The following is a 15,107-nucleotide window of genomic DNA, read 5'->3' as shown; positions in this document are numbered from 1 at the left end:
ACCTCGAATCCCTGAGGCCAAGTCCCGCCTGGTAGGAAGGAGCGCGCTAGGGCCTTGGCTCCCTGCAGGAGCCAGGCCACCCCGGAGCGCAGGGGCGTAACCAAGGTGGAGGGCGGAGCCCAGGCGGAGCTCATGGGCATGGCCCGGGTGAAGGGGCGTGGCTGTGACGGGATGGGAGCGGCCAGGCCGCGGGCTACAGACAACTTGGCCTGGAGGGGCGTAGCCGGGGCCGCACGTAAGGACGTGAGGGGGCGTGGTCCCGACCGTGTTGGGAGAGGCTTGGAGGGGGCGTGGCCCGGGCTGTGGGGCGTGAAGACGGGGCGTGGCTATGATGTCCAAGCGCACTTGCCGCGGGTCCCCAGGCTAGAGCTAGCCGCCGAACTTCGTGCAGTGGAGAAACGCTAAGGTAAGGGCCGGTGGCCGACTGGAGTGAGGGCCACGGCGGGGGCAGGCCGACTCAGGGAGGGCCGGGACCGCCCTCACACACCCGCACCCCGCCACGCCAGATCTCAGAGCCCGGACAGCTGTTCGTCCTGCGAGTATTGCCGGGGTCCCGGCACGGCCTCACCCTTTCCCCATTGTAGCCCTCTTCTGCTATGGGAGTCACCAACCAGATGGCAGCACCTCCTTTGGAGTTATTGCATTTGCCGGGAAACAGCTGTCTGAGGGCCCTAGGAGGGAGTGTGGCCAGGGGTGGTTGAATGTGAATTAACTCAAGAAGGTCCAGTCTGCTGTGAAATAGCTGTAGACAGGGGTAAAGGCTACAAAATCTGAAATAGCAGTTCCGGAAACCGAGGCGCAGCAAGCTGGGACTAACTAGGGTCTGGGTTGTATTCCCCCCATCCCCCACCCCCTAAATTACCAGGGTCTGTGGACGGAGTCACAGCCACCTCCAAGGCAGGGGATCAGCATCACAGCTGTGTCACGTGGACAAATCTGAGCCTTCTCCATTCCGAAATTACTTCTGGCCTTTTTGTTTTGTGCCCCGCCCCAGAACTGAAGGAGAACCGCTGAAGTACAAACATTTTTGATAGTTACGAGTCTTTGTGGCATTCAGTGTTAAATGCTACTACCTTAAGCCTGGTGGCAACTCCTTAATATTAATATAAGTACCTCCCCTCCCCTGTATTTTCCCTGGGAAAGTTTGAGAAATACAAGAAGTTGGGGCGCCTGCATGGCTCAGTCGTTATCGGCTCAGGTCATGATCCCAGCGTCCTGGGATCGGGCTCCCTGCTCGGCCGGAAGCCTGCTCCCTCTCCCACTCCGCCTGCTTGTGTTCCTGCTCTCGCGCTCTCTCTCTCTGTCAAATAAATAAACAAAATCTTTAAAAAAGAGAGAGAAATACAAGAAGTTAATGTGTACATCTTAATTCGGTTAGAACTTGTTCTCCCCCAGCCACTGAAAACTTTCTGCTTCTCCTTCATCCTTTACTGCTAATCTGGCCATCTCCTCTCTGTTATTAAAAAACCTTGCTGGAGGGGCGCCTGGGTGACTCAGTCGTTAAGTGTCTGCCTTAGGCTCAGGTCTTGATCCCAAGGTTCTGGGATGGACCCTGCATCGGGCTCCCTGCTCAGCGGGAAGCCTGCTTCTCCCTCTCCCACTCCCCCTGCTTGTGTTCCCTCTCTTGCTGCGTCTCTCTCTGTCAAATAAATAAATAAATTCTTTAAAAAAACAAACAAAAAAACCTTGCTGGAATAAGGAGAGGAGTAGGCAGATTTCTCTCATGAGGGAAGCTGCTCCAGACCCTACCACTTATCTGCCCCTGCACATCCCTCAGAGTGGTCACTGTTCACAGGTATGTTGGAAATGGAAAACCTTTCAGCTATCTGGGGCATTCTCAGATAATTTTTATGTCAGAACCAGGACTGAAATTCACGGAAAGGCCAAGATCAGCAAGGGCACCATTCTCTGGGCCTGTACACACCTTTCCTGTTCTCCCTAGAGCCAGTCAAAAGGTTGTGACTCACAGTTGGGACTCAATAAAGATTGAGTGAATTGTGAGTGAATGAGTGGACTTTTTGGAAATTTTACCGGGGGGGAGGACAATGCATGTCTTCGGCAGCGCTGGGGCACTTAGTTGCAGCACACACAACAGTTACTAGAAATGTATTTTGAAACTTCTGGCAACCCCAAATCGGGATCATGATCTTGGGGAAGAAGTAGGTGAGAGGAAGAAGCAGCTCAGCTTCTTCTATGCTGTCGGGACAAGACAGCATAACCTCTGATTTCCGTTTCAGGGCTTTTGCAAAAGACTGGCTTCCTTTGAACTCAGGAGGTGAGAAAACGAAAGGTCAGTCTGATGAGAATCAAGGAATTTTTTTCAATGTAATTGTAACCTTTAGTTAGAGTACTTTTTTTTTCTGTCTGTTTTGCATATGTATAAATGGCTTAATCAGGCAGAGTTCAAACTACAGTTGAGCCCTGAACAGCACAGGGATTAGGGGCACTGATCCCCTGCCCAATTGAAACTCTACCTATAACTTGATTCCCTAAAAACATAACTTCTAATAGCCCACTGTCGATCAAAAACCTTACCAATAACATAGTCAATTAACACATATTTTATATGTTATATGTATTATATAATATATTCTTACAATAAATTAAGCGAGAGAAAAGAAAATATGATTAGGAAAATCATAGGGAGGAGAAAGTACATTTACAATACTGTACTGTATTAATTGGGGGAAAAAACCCACATATAAATGGAGCTGTGTTGTTCAAAGGTCAGCTCTACCTGTCATTTTTTTTTTTTAAAGATTTTATTTATTTGACAGATAGAGACACAGTGAGAGAGGGAACACAAGCAGGGGGAGTGGGAGAGGGAGAAGCAGGCTTCCCACTGAGCGGGGAGCCCGATGTGGGACTTGATCCCAGGACCCTGGGATCATGACCTGAGCTGAAGGCAGACGCTTAACAACTGAGCCACCCAGGCGCCCTCTACCTGTCATTTAATGAATACATAATTTATGAATGATTCTTTAAAGGCTTTTAGAATTTTTTCTTTTTTCACAAATTTCTTAGTCTGCAAAACAGCAGATAAAAGACATGTTAGTAAAAAGCCAGGGACATACATAAATAATCAGTGATAGCAAAGGCATATAGTACAAAAAACTTAGCACTCATGGGGCCCATCCAGGCTACGGTCCTATCTTAAAGACAAAACTTAAGTAAGGACAGATTTTTCTGTGAAATCTGGTAATGTATGCTATTAGTTCATTGTTATGTATAATGTTTGATAAACATTATTTGTGGTTTTACAAACTTAGATTTTATGAGATCTGTAGGTAAATTTAAATAACCACCTATCAATAAATTATAATTTTAATGTCACAGAGTAGATTGGCTTTAGGCTTTAGCATAAATAACCTCATGTATTGCTACAGGTATTGTAGCCTAGCATTAGCTAAATTGAGTTTCTTTTTATTTGGATTTTCCTGGAAACTTCCTCACTGCTGACCTTCCATGCTCTGTTCCTTCTTTGATTGTCTTCGACTGCTCCTTCTGTCTCTTGGCCTCCTCACTCCATTTTGTGAGGCTCCCTCTATACACCTGTTACTCCTGGGGGGAAGGGTGGGGACTTTCCTTCTCTCTCTAGCCACATGACCTCTCCTGATCACAGACAGAACTCTTTTCTAGATTTTTCCTCTCGCTGTCCCCTTGGACCTCAAATCCATAGGATTAGCAGGAAGACTGCCCTCTTTCCCTTCCCACGTGCTCCTTTTGCCAGCTTGTTTCTCTCTTCAGGCATTCATCCTCATTCTACCACCAGCATCATCCAGCCATAAAATCACGGGGCCGCCTTCAGCAACTACTTCCCTTCTCTCTCCTCCAGTTGAGTGCCAAATCCTACATTTTTTACCAAAATGGCAATCTCCTGAATACAAAGAACTTTGGTCCATCGCTACTGTCACTCTCTGGTTCAGTGCTTCATATTGTCTCACTTGGATTACTGGAATTTCATTTCAGACTCACGTGCCCAAATCTGAGCTACTGATGTCCCACCCAAAACCTGTTCTGCACACTGTGGTCCTCATCTCAGTTCATGGCAACTCCATCCTTCCAGTTGATTAGGCCAAGATTCTTCTAGCCATCCTTAACTCCTTTCTTTCACATCTTATGGGCAGTCTCTCCAAGATGTAGCCAACGCCCAACCCCTTCTCACCACTTCCACCATGACATCTTTTGTTCCAAGCCCCTGGATTATCCTGAATGATCTCCCTGCTGCTTTCCTGCTTCCCATCCCAGTTGATTTCCAGTAGGACAACCTGAGTGATCTTTTAAGAGTATAAATCAGATGGTGTCCCTGCTGTGCTGCCAAAACTCCATTGTGCCCCCATTTCGCTTAGAGCAGTGGTTTCCAGTCAGAGGTGATTCCCCTTTTCCAAGGCACATCGGCGTCTGGAGACATTTTTGGTTGTCACAGTTGGAGGGAGGTGCCATGGGCATCTAATGGGTAGAGGCCAGAGATGCTGTTAAACATCCTACAGTGTATAGGACAGCCCCCAAACTGAGTTATCTGGTCAAATGCCAATAATGTCAAGGTTAAGGAACCCTGAGTTGGAGAAAAAAGCTTAACAAAGTAGCCTAGAAATCTACATGATCTGGCATCCATGACCTCTCCACCTTCTCCCCTACTACTCTGCTCCTAGTGCATTCTATTCCTGTCATGCTGGCCTCCTTACTATCCCCTTGTATGTGCCAGACATGCTCCCACCTCAGGGTCTTTGCACAGGCAGTTCCCTCTTCCTGGGCAATACCTTTCCTCCTGCTAGTCCTATTACTAATTCTTTCATTCCCTCAATCTTTTGCTCAAATCTCACCTTCTCAGTAAGGCCTCCTTTGAGCAACTTACTTTAAATGCAATACTCCTTCCCAGTGGCACTCCAAATTTACTTATCCTGCTCTGCTTTTCACTGAGTATATTTTAATTTAATTGTCTGTACAACTGACTTATGTATTACACTGCTGTTTATTGTCTGTCTCCCCCTACTAGAACGTAAGTTCCACAAGGGCAGGGACTTTGTTTTATCCCCCCAGTGATCCTAGAACAGTGTCTGGCATTTAATAGATGTTTGGTTGCTATCCTGATGAATGAAAGGATAACAGAGTGATGGATTGAATGAAGGATGGTTGGAGGAATCTCCTTGTCACTGACCTTCCCGGCTCCACTCTGCCCACTGCATTCCATCCTGTGCTGGTGTACATGGGGTCGTTGGAAACCGTCCTGTATGTACGGAATAATACCTAAGGGTCTTCCAGTCTCTTGGAAATCAGTATTCTTCAAGTTAGTCTCAAATCCCCATCCGGTTCCATTGCATCCCCCAGGTATCTGTGTGGCCAGCACCTTAAGAAATATTCATAACAGACTTGGGATGATGGGAAGCTCAGATACACTTAGCTTTGTTACAAAACAGGACTTTTTTGTCTAAACACACAAAAAGTTATCTTCAGAGTCTATGTCCACCGCAGTGAGGTCAGCAGTATTCTTAGGAGACAGACAGAGGGTCAGATTTCCACACCACGACATGCAACCCCACCATTGGGTGGGTTTTGTGAAGGAGGAGGAAGGAGAAGGTGAGGTGGTGTCAGGCCTTCTGGAGCTTGGTGTACCCCTAGCCCTAGAGAGTCAGTCTGGAAGTGGGCAGGAGACAGTTCCTCTGGGCCAGGTGTCATCAGCCACTAGCCTCAGCACTGTGCACAAGCAGCATGCCTGAGGAGTGCAGGGCAGTCGCCCAAGGCATGACCACAGCCCTGGCTCTCTGTGGAGCTAGGCCAAGGATCAGTCCCCCAGACTTCTCTGGCACCCCACTAACATGCCTCAAATCCCCATACAGCCCCTTATGCGGGGCCAAGTGCATGCCCACTCGTCTGTACAACTCCCTTGGCAGTTAGGCATGCTCTTGGCTGTGTCTTATTACACCTTTCCCTTTGAAGGACTACCCAGCATGTCCTGTCTTTTGAGTATATGATGTACTTGTCATTGTCTTCCTGGGAATTACTAGGTCTCTTTTTCCATCTAGATTGTAAGCAAGAAAGAAGTCCTTTTCCACATCTTTGCCAACCTCCCTCTGACACTGGGATTATTGAATAAACCCAAGGTTCTGCCCATTTCAACCCTAATTGTCCTCTCCAGCCTTGACTCCTAAACACCCCCGCCTCCCCAAATGTCCTCATAATCCCTGACATTACCCCTGTCTATTTCTACCTTTCTCCCTCCTGTTAAAATTGTCTCTCTCCTAATGACACATGGTTCAGATGCTGCCTGCTCCTGAAACTTAAGAGTCTCTGCCCTCTGTGTTCTCACTGAATTAAGTCAGAGCTGTCATCAGTCTGGCTTTGATTAGGAAGTATTTGTTTAATTATGCTAAGTGCAGTAAGCCAGACTCAGGGAAAATATTGTATGAGTCCACTTAATTGAAGTATTCAGAATAGGCAAATACGTAGAGACAGAAAGTAGAACCGAGGTTGCTGGGAGCAGCGGGGGTGCGGAGGAATGAGGAGTTTTTGTTGAATGCATATAGAGTTTATGTTGGGGATGATGAAGAAGTTTGGGGTACAGACACTGGTGATGGTTACACCAACATCATGAATGTATTTCATGCCACCAAACTGTACCTTTGAAAAAAGTTAAAATGATAAATATGTGTATTTTACCATACTATAAAAAGGTAACTAAAAAACCCAGAAAGGTTACTTGTTTAATAGTTTCTTAATAGATTGCAAGCTTGTGGGGATGGGGAGAAAACATGATTTTTTCATCTTCACCCAGCCCAATGCTTTGCATGGGATAATCACTCATTATTGCTTCAATTCAGGGATGGAAGTCAATGGAAAGAAGCACTGAATTCAGGCAAGGTTTCCCCATACCTCTTAACAATTTTTAAAAATTCATTTTATTGATTGATTTTATCAGAGAGAACCCTGTTGATGGTATTATCTCAGAAAGAAAATGAAAAACATGAAACTAAAAATCATCCCAAACTGCTTTCTATTTTCTTAGTGTTTGCATTTATAGCATGGGGAGCATTTTAGCAAGCTCAGTTTGAATAATAATAACTTTCAGGGCGCCTGGGTGGCTCAGATGGTTAAGTGTCTGCCTTCGGCTCAGGTCATGATCCCAGGGTCCTGGGATCAAGCCCTGAATCGGGCTCCCTGCTCAGCGGGGAGCCTGCTTCTCCCTCTCCCACTCCCCCTGCTTGTGTTCCTGCTCTCGCTTTATCTCTCTCTGTCAAATAAATAAAATCTTAAAAAAAAAAAAAAGATGAAGGGTGTACATTAAGCCTCACTCTTTAATATTTCAGTTCATATAATCCTTTTACTCTGCTGATCTGCAATTATAAATTATACAGTTTCATGCTGCACATAGCCTTACAAGTTAGAAAGAAGCATAAAGTTCTCGATGTGAGCGCTCATCCAACAAGATTAGGGTGGAGAGATCAGAGAGAAGTGAAATGTTTACATGAAGAAATAGGTGAGTGCTGAGATTGATAGGTTTCATAGTCTGTCCATAAACTACCACCAGAGGCTATTTCCTACAGACGATTTTTATGGAGAAGAAACTATAAATTAATTTGGAGATATTTTCCTATGGAAAATAATCATGGATAAGTTTCTAAGATGTATGTCCTTTGCTTCAAAGTCTCACAGAGAGGGGAAGTAGGAGGGAGGGAGGATATAAATAAAACATGCTTGGCCACCAACAGATAATTATTGAAATAAAGTGTTGGATACATAGGTGGTTTTATTATAGTATTTCCACTGCTTGTTCAAATTTGAAGTTTGCCAAAATAAAAAATTAAGGGGAAAAAAGGAAATAGATTCTGAAATGAGGTAGCCAGTGGTCTATTATTCCTTAAGCCTGCTCAGTTAATTCAGTTAATGAAGGTATTTGAAAATGAGGGACTTTGATTTGGCTCAAGGCACTATCAAGATAATATCTTGAAAGTTTATTACCAATCTGTATTTGAAATCCTGAGTCAGACTTTTTTTTTCAAGATTTCTTTTTTTTTTTTTTTAAAGATTTTATTCTATTTATTTGACAGATAGAGACATAGCAAGAGAGGGAACACAAGCAGGGGGAGTGGGAGAGGGAGAAGCAGGCTTCCCGCTGAGCGGGGAGCCCGATGCGGGGCTCGATCCCAGGACCCTGGGATCATGACCTGAGCCGAAGGCAGACGCTTAACGACTGAGCCACCCAGGCGCCCCTCAAGATTTCTTATTAATTTGAGAGAGAGCCAGCAAGGGAGGGAGCATGAGCAGGGGGAGGGGCAGAGAAAGAAGCAGGCTTCCCGCTGAGCAGGGAGTCGGAAGCGGGGCTCCATCCCAGGACTCTGAGATCATGACCTGAGCCAAAGGCCAATGCTTAACCCACAGAGCAACCCACACACCCCGCTGAGTCAGACTTTTGTATATCTTAAATAAGGTACATATTGACATACCCCCCAAAATGTGTGTGTGTGTGTTTATGCACACACATAAAACTAAACAAAAGTCATTTTAACTTTGAGAATTTCTGACATCTCTTGGCAATGCAGACATACTTTAGGTGTCACTGGTTTAAAGACCCCAGGTAAGGAGTTAGGCCTGCAGGTGAGGAGCCTCCATGGGATTCAGAACTTTAGACCAGTCCCCTTTAATGTGGTGACCGTGCATCTTTGCTCCTTGCGTTCAGTGTGTTCGTTGGCAAAGTGATGCATACAACAGAGTGCGTGGCACCAGGCTGAGAGGCTGGCTGTTGGCCACAGTTCACTTTACAATACTTGTCCAGACACATGGCTTGTTGCTGGTTATAAAGGGATCTGCCTGGAGCCCGCATTTGTTCCTTTCAAGGCAGCAATAGGAAGTAACTCTGCTTCCTGCTTTTACTGGACACAGCTCAGGTGTGATTTTTTTTGTTCTCTCCTTTCCCTTAGGTGTAGCCTTCTCCTCTCTAGCTCCGATCTAGTGGGGTCAAGGGCAGCAATACAGGGGAGAAGAGCTCTTTCACAGCCAATTAAAAGCAGTGAAGTACATGAAGAGAGGGAAGGGTGAAATGAGAACATTTGCCTCTTTGCTTAGCATTGGTAGGGATCCGCCACCATTGCCAGACTTTTGAGTGCCTCCTTGAGCAGGCTTAAGGAATAATAGACCACTGGCTACCTCATTTCAGAATCTATTTCCTTTTTTCCCTTAATTTTTTATTTTGGCAAACTTCAAATTTGAACAAGCAGTGGAAATACTATAATAAAACCACCTATGTACCCAACACTTTATTTCTTTTTGTGACTTTGGGCCCCTCTCCTCCCCGCCACCATTGCCAGACTTTTGAGTGCCCTCTGATAGGCCAAAGGCAGAATCTGAGGAGTCGCAGATGGTTTTCCTTGCCATATGATGTGCATTTCCAGAGGCTCCAAGGGGGAGAGATTCATTGCACACCTGGAAGGTGGAATTCATGCCTTGTTCCACTTTGCATCCCAGCAGCCAACATGGTTCCTGGAACAAAGGAAATGACCATAACTGTTGAAATGCAAACGTTTAGTGGCAGAATTCCCATCCCTGTGAGACTAGCTTCGATTTGTCTCTGGACATGGTCCTCCTTCAGATGGGCAGAGCTTCGGGGGTCCTTCAGATCTTATCGGTAGGGATACGAGGCCCTCCTCTTAAATGGCAAGCATTTAAAAGTGTTTCAGAAGTATAGATAACCACACAACGGGATGATGGCGGCATCTAGGAAAAGTCCTTCCTACTGTGCAAGAACATGCTGGCAGTCACTTCACAGTGTGCGGTTCTTGGAATCGGGATCAACATCTCCCTCACCAAGGAAGTGTGCCCAGGTCACCGAGCTGCCCTCGCGGGCCAGGCACCGTGTCCCTGAGAGATGCAGCTGTGCCAGAGACAGACAGGGTCCTTACCGCCGCGGGGCTCGTGGCTGGGGAGGTGGCGTCCTAAAGTCCATTCTCGATGAGGTGTGCAACTGCACGCAGCACCGCGAGGCAGACGAGGGCGCCAGGCTCGCCCGGTGAGCGCAGGGTCAGGGGAGGCTTCTGGGAGGTGGTGCAGGAGAGGAAGGCCTGCGGAGAGGGGAGGAATTGACCAGGCGGCGGGTGGAGGAGGAGCATCTGCAGCAGCCCTGAGGCGGGAGGGAGCTTCTTCGGGAGCGAGCGGGAAGAACCCGAGTCCACGGGGCTGGTGTGCAGGCAGGAGTGGGAAGTGGACGGCGCAGCAGAAGAGTCTGTCCTCCTGGGGTAGCCAGTGAGTTTCCGGAAGAGGAGCGGATTAACCACCGACTCATCCCCCCCTCCTCCCCTCCCCCTCCCCACCCCCAGCCCTGCCATGTGTACTCATAGTCTGAATGCTGTTGTCCTGCTTACAGGTTTCCACTTGATGGGCAGTCTCCCTTGTTTATAGCTTTGCCTCCTCTGTCCTCCTGCCTCTAGGTTATTAGGTTCCTGCAAGTTATTTGGGGCCCGGTCAAGATTTCAAGCTAAACATGGTGGCGATGAGTAGCCTGAGGGTCATTCTTCAAGCCTCTCCATGCAAGTCACTGTGGAGAAGATTGCAGACCGCCAGGTTCGTGCCAGCGAGGCCCTGCAGCCTCTACACCTGCACGTACAAAAGCCGGAACCGAGCCTGTGAGTACACTGCTGCCTTAAAGAGAGCGAGAGGTGGGGGTGCCTGGGGGGCACGGTCGCTTAAGCGGCCGACTCTTGGTTTCGGCTCAGGTTGTGGTCTCAGGGTCACGAGATCGAGCCCCGCGTCGGGCTCCACACTCAGCTTCAAGTCTGTTTGAGATTCTCTCTCCCCCTCCCTCTGCCCTCTCCCCCCCACCTCCCCCGCTGGCCCATGCTCTCTCTCTCAAATAAATAAATGAAACTTTTGAAAAAAGAGACTGAGAGGCTTGGTGTTGCATGAGTATGACGTGTGTCCTGTGTTTATCCATACGGGTGTCGGTGGCATTGCAGAGTGGGATTATGTATGTGCCTTTAGAATGTGAGAATAACCACTTGTTTCTTTGTCTTCTAAAATAAATGTGGAAAATTCTTTTCCCCCAGGTTTATTGACATAGAATTGCCACCTAACATTGTGTAGGTCGAGGTGTGCCATGTGCTGATTTGATACACATATATATTGCAAAATGATTTCCATGATAGGTTTGGAAAGTTCTTTTCTTGACTAATTTTAACATGTTAAAATGATGTCGTGTCGGTGGTGCCTGGGTGGCTCAGTCGTTAAGCGTCTGCCTTCGCCTCAGGTCATGATCCCGGGGTCCTGGGATCGAGCCCCGAGTCAGGCTCCCTGCTCTGCGGGAGGCCTGCTTCTCCCTCTCCCACTCCCCCCTGCTTGTGTTCTCTCTCTCGCTGTGTCTCCCTCTGTCAAATAAATAAAAACAAAGTCTTAAAAAAAATAAATAAGATGATGTCATGCAGAAATAGGATAAGAGAGGTGTCCCAGTTTCAAATACTCTGGAACCTGTTCTGTATCGTTCTTGTTAGCAGCAGTCTTCTTACTGACACTGATCCACAGACTGCGAATTATTTCTGTGAGTCTTTAACGTTCTGGAAGTTGCATGTTAATGTGTGTAAGCAGGTCGGTAGCTTCACGCTCTGGAATATCCTTTCTCAAGTCACAAACGGCAGTGTTCATTCCAGTTGACCAGCTTACCGGCGTGTGCTCTGCCGTAGACGCAGCATATCAAGCGAGGCGGCAGATGGCCTTTCCTGAACGCTTTCGCATCTCGTTCCCCTCCTGAAATACCAGTTCCCTGCCCCATCCCTATGGAGCAGGGATTGTGCACCGAGGTACTGCTGACAAGAGGGATGGGTCATTCTGTGTTGTTGTGGGTGCAGTGTACACTGTGGGGTGATTGGCAGCATCCCTGCCAAATACCCATTAGATGACAGTTGTATCCCCACCCAGTTGTAACAACCAAAAATATCAGCAGACATTACCAAATGAGCTCTGGGGGCACAAAACTGCCCCTGCTTAAGAATCAGTGGGACGGGGGCGCCTGGGTGGCTCAGTCGGTTAAGCGTTTGCCTTCGGCTCAGGTCTTGATCCCAGGGTCCTGGGATTGAGTCCCACATGGGGCTCCCTGCTCCGCGGGGAGTCTGCTTCTCCCTCTCCCTCTCCCTCTGCCTGCCACTCCCTCTGCTTGTGCTCTCTCTCCCTCTCTCTCTCTCTCTTTCTGACAAATAAATAAATATATATATATCTTTAAAATAAAAGAATCAATGCGACGATAGGAGAGAATAATGTATTTATTTGTGGAGAGATGAGTTTGAATTTGTGGAGGGGTAAAATGGCTAAGTATGTTGTTAAAGAGGAATTTCATATTTTCTGTTATTTTAAAGGAATTAACAGAATTTTCACGTGTTGCCTTCCTTCTGGGTCTAGGTTTCTCCACTTTTTCTCTTTGGGTTTACTCTCTTTTGATATCATATGCACGTAATAAAGAAAGAAGGTAAGAAAGGAATGCTTTTAAATTAGTCGTGCTAACCTAGCTAAATCCAAGGATTTGGAACTGCTCCATAAATACATTTCTGTTCCATATTTACTTTGTTTCCTCCAACAATGACAGTGTTCTCATTCAAGTGAACTGGTTGGAGTCATAACAAATTTCTGGTTGCTGGGTGTGGCTTCCTACCAACAGACCCACATCCTACCAGGACTGGCTTATTCTCAACGCTGGCATTTTGTGGTCTGAGGCTTAAAATGGAAAAAATTAGTCATGTTCATGTAGTTACTAAAGTTTTACTTTTTTTAACAGAGAGTTGAAAGTTAAAGGTCTAAAATCCAACATACGAATGTCTTTAGGATGGTTTGTTTCTTCTAGGGCTGACTAAAACAAAAAGTGGTGGCTTGGGGAGATGTGGGCTTTCCGTGATTAATTTGTCACATCAGATGTTCTTGTTTTTAAGTTACTAAGAAAAAAAGGTAACAGACACGATTTGATTTGGCTTTTGGCATATTGCACCACCCCTCCCTTTTTGCAGGGGAGAATATTACAGTCTCCGCTGCCCTGAGCCACTGAGCATGTTGCGTTCCTAAATCCCAGACCCTCCACTGATCAGTTGTAAAAACAATACGCATTGTATCTGGCAACTTAAAACTCCAGCAGGAGGCCCGTTGTCTACTTGTGTGACAGAATGCCCCAAGATCATTGAGGGTTAGAAAAGATAACATGGAAAGTCCTTAGCTGGTGCCTGCCACACAGTGAGGACTGTGTTGGCCCGTTACTTCGAGTACTAGGATTATCGTCATCACCGTCTTTATCTAATCATCACAGGCTCAGTGCCTCCCTCAGATGTTTGTCTGGCCATTGTTAAGATTGGGTTAAGCAGAATGAGGAGTAAAGGAAGGAGGAGGATATGGCCGATTCAGAAAGCAGCATTTCCCTAGAGCCTGTCTGTGCTTTGTGCTTCACCTTCACTCCTCTCCCCCCCGCCCCCAGGGAATCATTGGCTGTCCACGCACATTGCTGTTTGCTCTTATCTCAAGGAGCAGACGGTAAATGTTGACAGTCCGGCATCTATTACCTAAGGTGCAAATAAAATCAGTTTCGCTTAGTGTATCATCTAGTGAAGTTTAGCCTAATTGTCACATGAAAAAAAAATACTAGGCAGAGATCTTAGAGCAGAAAAAAATAAATTCAATAATGTTAATTTTTAATTTAATGAAATATAAAGAGTATCAACTAGAATGAAGATGGTACAGATTTGTTGTTATTCCAGTGGTAATCTTAACGATCTCCCTGCTTTGAGAAGGAAAACAAACTTGTTTTTTTTTCTTTTTAGGACAACGTGGAATAGAATGGCACTGTATAAAATCTAGCCACTGGCCCCATGTGTGTATTTTCACATAAATGTCAATTTATTATAATTTTATGGGCACAAGTTGCTAGCACTTACCATATTGAAAATTTCCATCATCGGAGAAAGTTCTGTTTGACAGGACTGGTCTGTATCATAACTGTATTAGTAAATTGTTCTATTATTTCTCCTGTTGACTTTGATGAACACAAAGGCTGGACAACAATAGTATTAAGAAGCTTGTTGTTTGTGTTGGGCGCCTGGGTGGCTCAATCGTTAAGCATCTGCCTTCCCTTCGGCTCAGGTCGTGGTCCCAGGGTCCTGGGGTCAAATCTCTAGAGACAGCGAGAGAGGGAACACAAGCAGGGGGAGTGGGAGAGGGAGAAGCAGGCTTCCCGCTGAGCAGGGAGCCCCAATGTGGGGCTTGATCCCAGGACCCTGGGACCACGACCCGAGCCGAAGGCAGACGCTTAACGACTGAGCCACCCAGGCGCCCCCGTAAATAAAAAAAATCTTAAAAAAAAAGAAAAGAAAAGAAGACTTGTTTCGCAATGTCTTCACAGAGAATTTTATTAATCCCTAGATAAAACAAACTGGGATACCCCGACTATGTTGTCTTCCATTAACTCATGAATAATCCTGAGAAACAAAGGACTGGTTAAGAACCCCTTGAAATTATGTTAATAGCCTCAGGGGTGCCAGTCGCTATAAGGAGCTAACACATAGCCCTCAACACATGACCCCCAGGAACTGTGGGCTTTAGTCTCCTGTGCTGATAAATGCATGTGTATGCTGTAGCTACCTGGGCTCAGCATCAAGGTGCATCTAACAGCCCTCATGCTCTGAGAAGACAGTTTGTGATTCTGAGATCATCCTTAACGTTTTGTCATTTGGGAGGGGGCTGTCCCTTTGTATCACGTCCCTGTGCTGAGCCCCAGGCCTACTAGGGTGGTCTTCAGTTCCACGAGGAAATCGCACATCTCGAGAAAAAGGACGGTAACAGGGCAAGGCGCGGGAGGAAAAGCCAATGAGGGTGTAGAACAACAGTGTCCAGTGGAAAAATAACGTGAGCCACCAATATGAGCCATATAGGCAATTCTGTGTTTTCCAACAACCACATTTAAAAAAGAACAAATAGCATGTGAATTACATCTCAGTAAAACTGAAGGAAAAACAAAATTGTTCATTTACGAAATACTATATAGGAAATATATAGATGAAATATAGTATACAGATGAAATTAATTTTACTAATATATTTTACCCAGTATATCCAAAATATTAATCACTTTTTTAAAAGATTTTATTTATTTATTTG

General features: G+C 46.1%; 1 protein-coding gene across 2 annotated transcripts in view; it reads left to right on the top strand.

Annotated features, from left to right (window-relative positions):
• Positions 1 to 278: 278 nt before the first annotated feature.
• The window catches only part of CA5B (carbonic anhydrase 5B), a 40,551-nt gene continuing 25,722 nt past the window's right edge, over positions 279 to 15,107 (top strand). The window contains exons 1-2 of one of the 2 annotated variants that reach the window (XM_025857517.2): positions 279 to 406; positions 10,419 to 10,613. In XM_025857517.2, the coding sequence (XP_025713302.1) occupies positions 10,472 to 10,613 (142 nt within the window). In that variant the 5' untranslated portion in view covers positions 279 to 406; positions 10,419 to 10,471. Of the gene's footprint in view, positions 407 to 2,269; positions 2,291 to 10,418; positions 10,614 to 15,107 lie in introns of those variants that run through there. The other variant, XM_073902050.1, reaches the window with a different exon arrangement.

The sequence above is a fragment of the Callorhinus ursinus genome, unplaced genomic scaffold (assembly GCF_003265705.2).
Source record: "Callorhinus ursinus isolate GAN/ISIS: 27379988/994484 unplaced genomic scaffold, GSC_fseal_2.0 scaffold16, whole genome shotgun sequence".
Classification (NCBI taxonomy): Eukaryota; Metazoa; Chordata; class Mammalia; order Carnivora; family Otariidae; genus Callorhinus; species Callorhinus ursinus.
The sequence above is the reverse complement of the archived record's forward strand: the minus strand, read 5'-3'. Positions and strand labels throughout refer to the sequence as shown.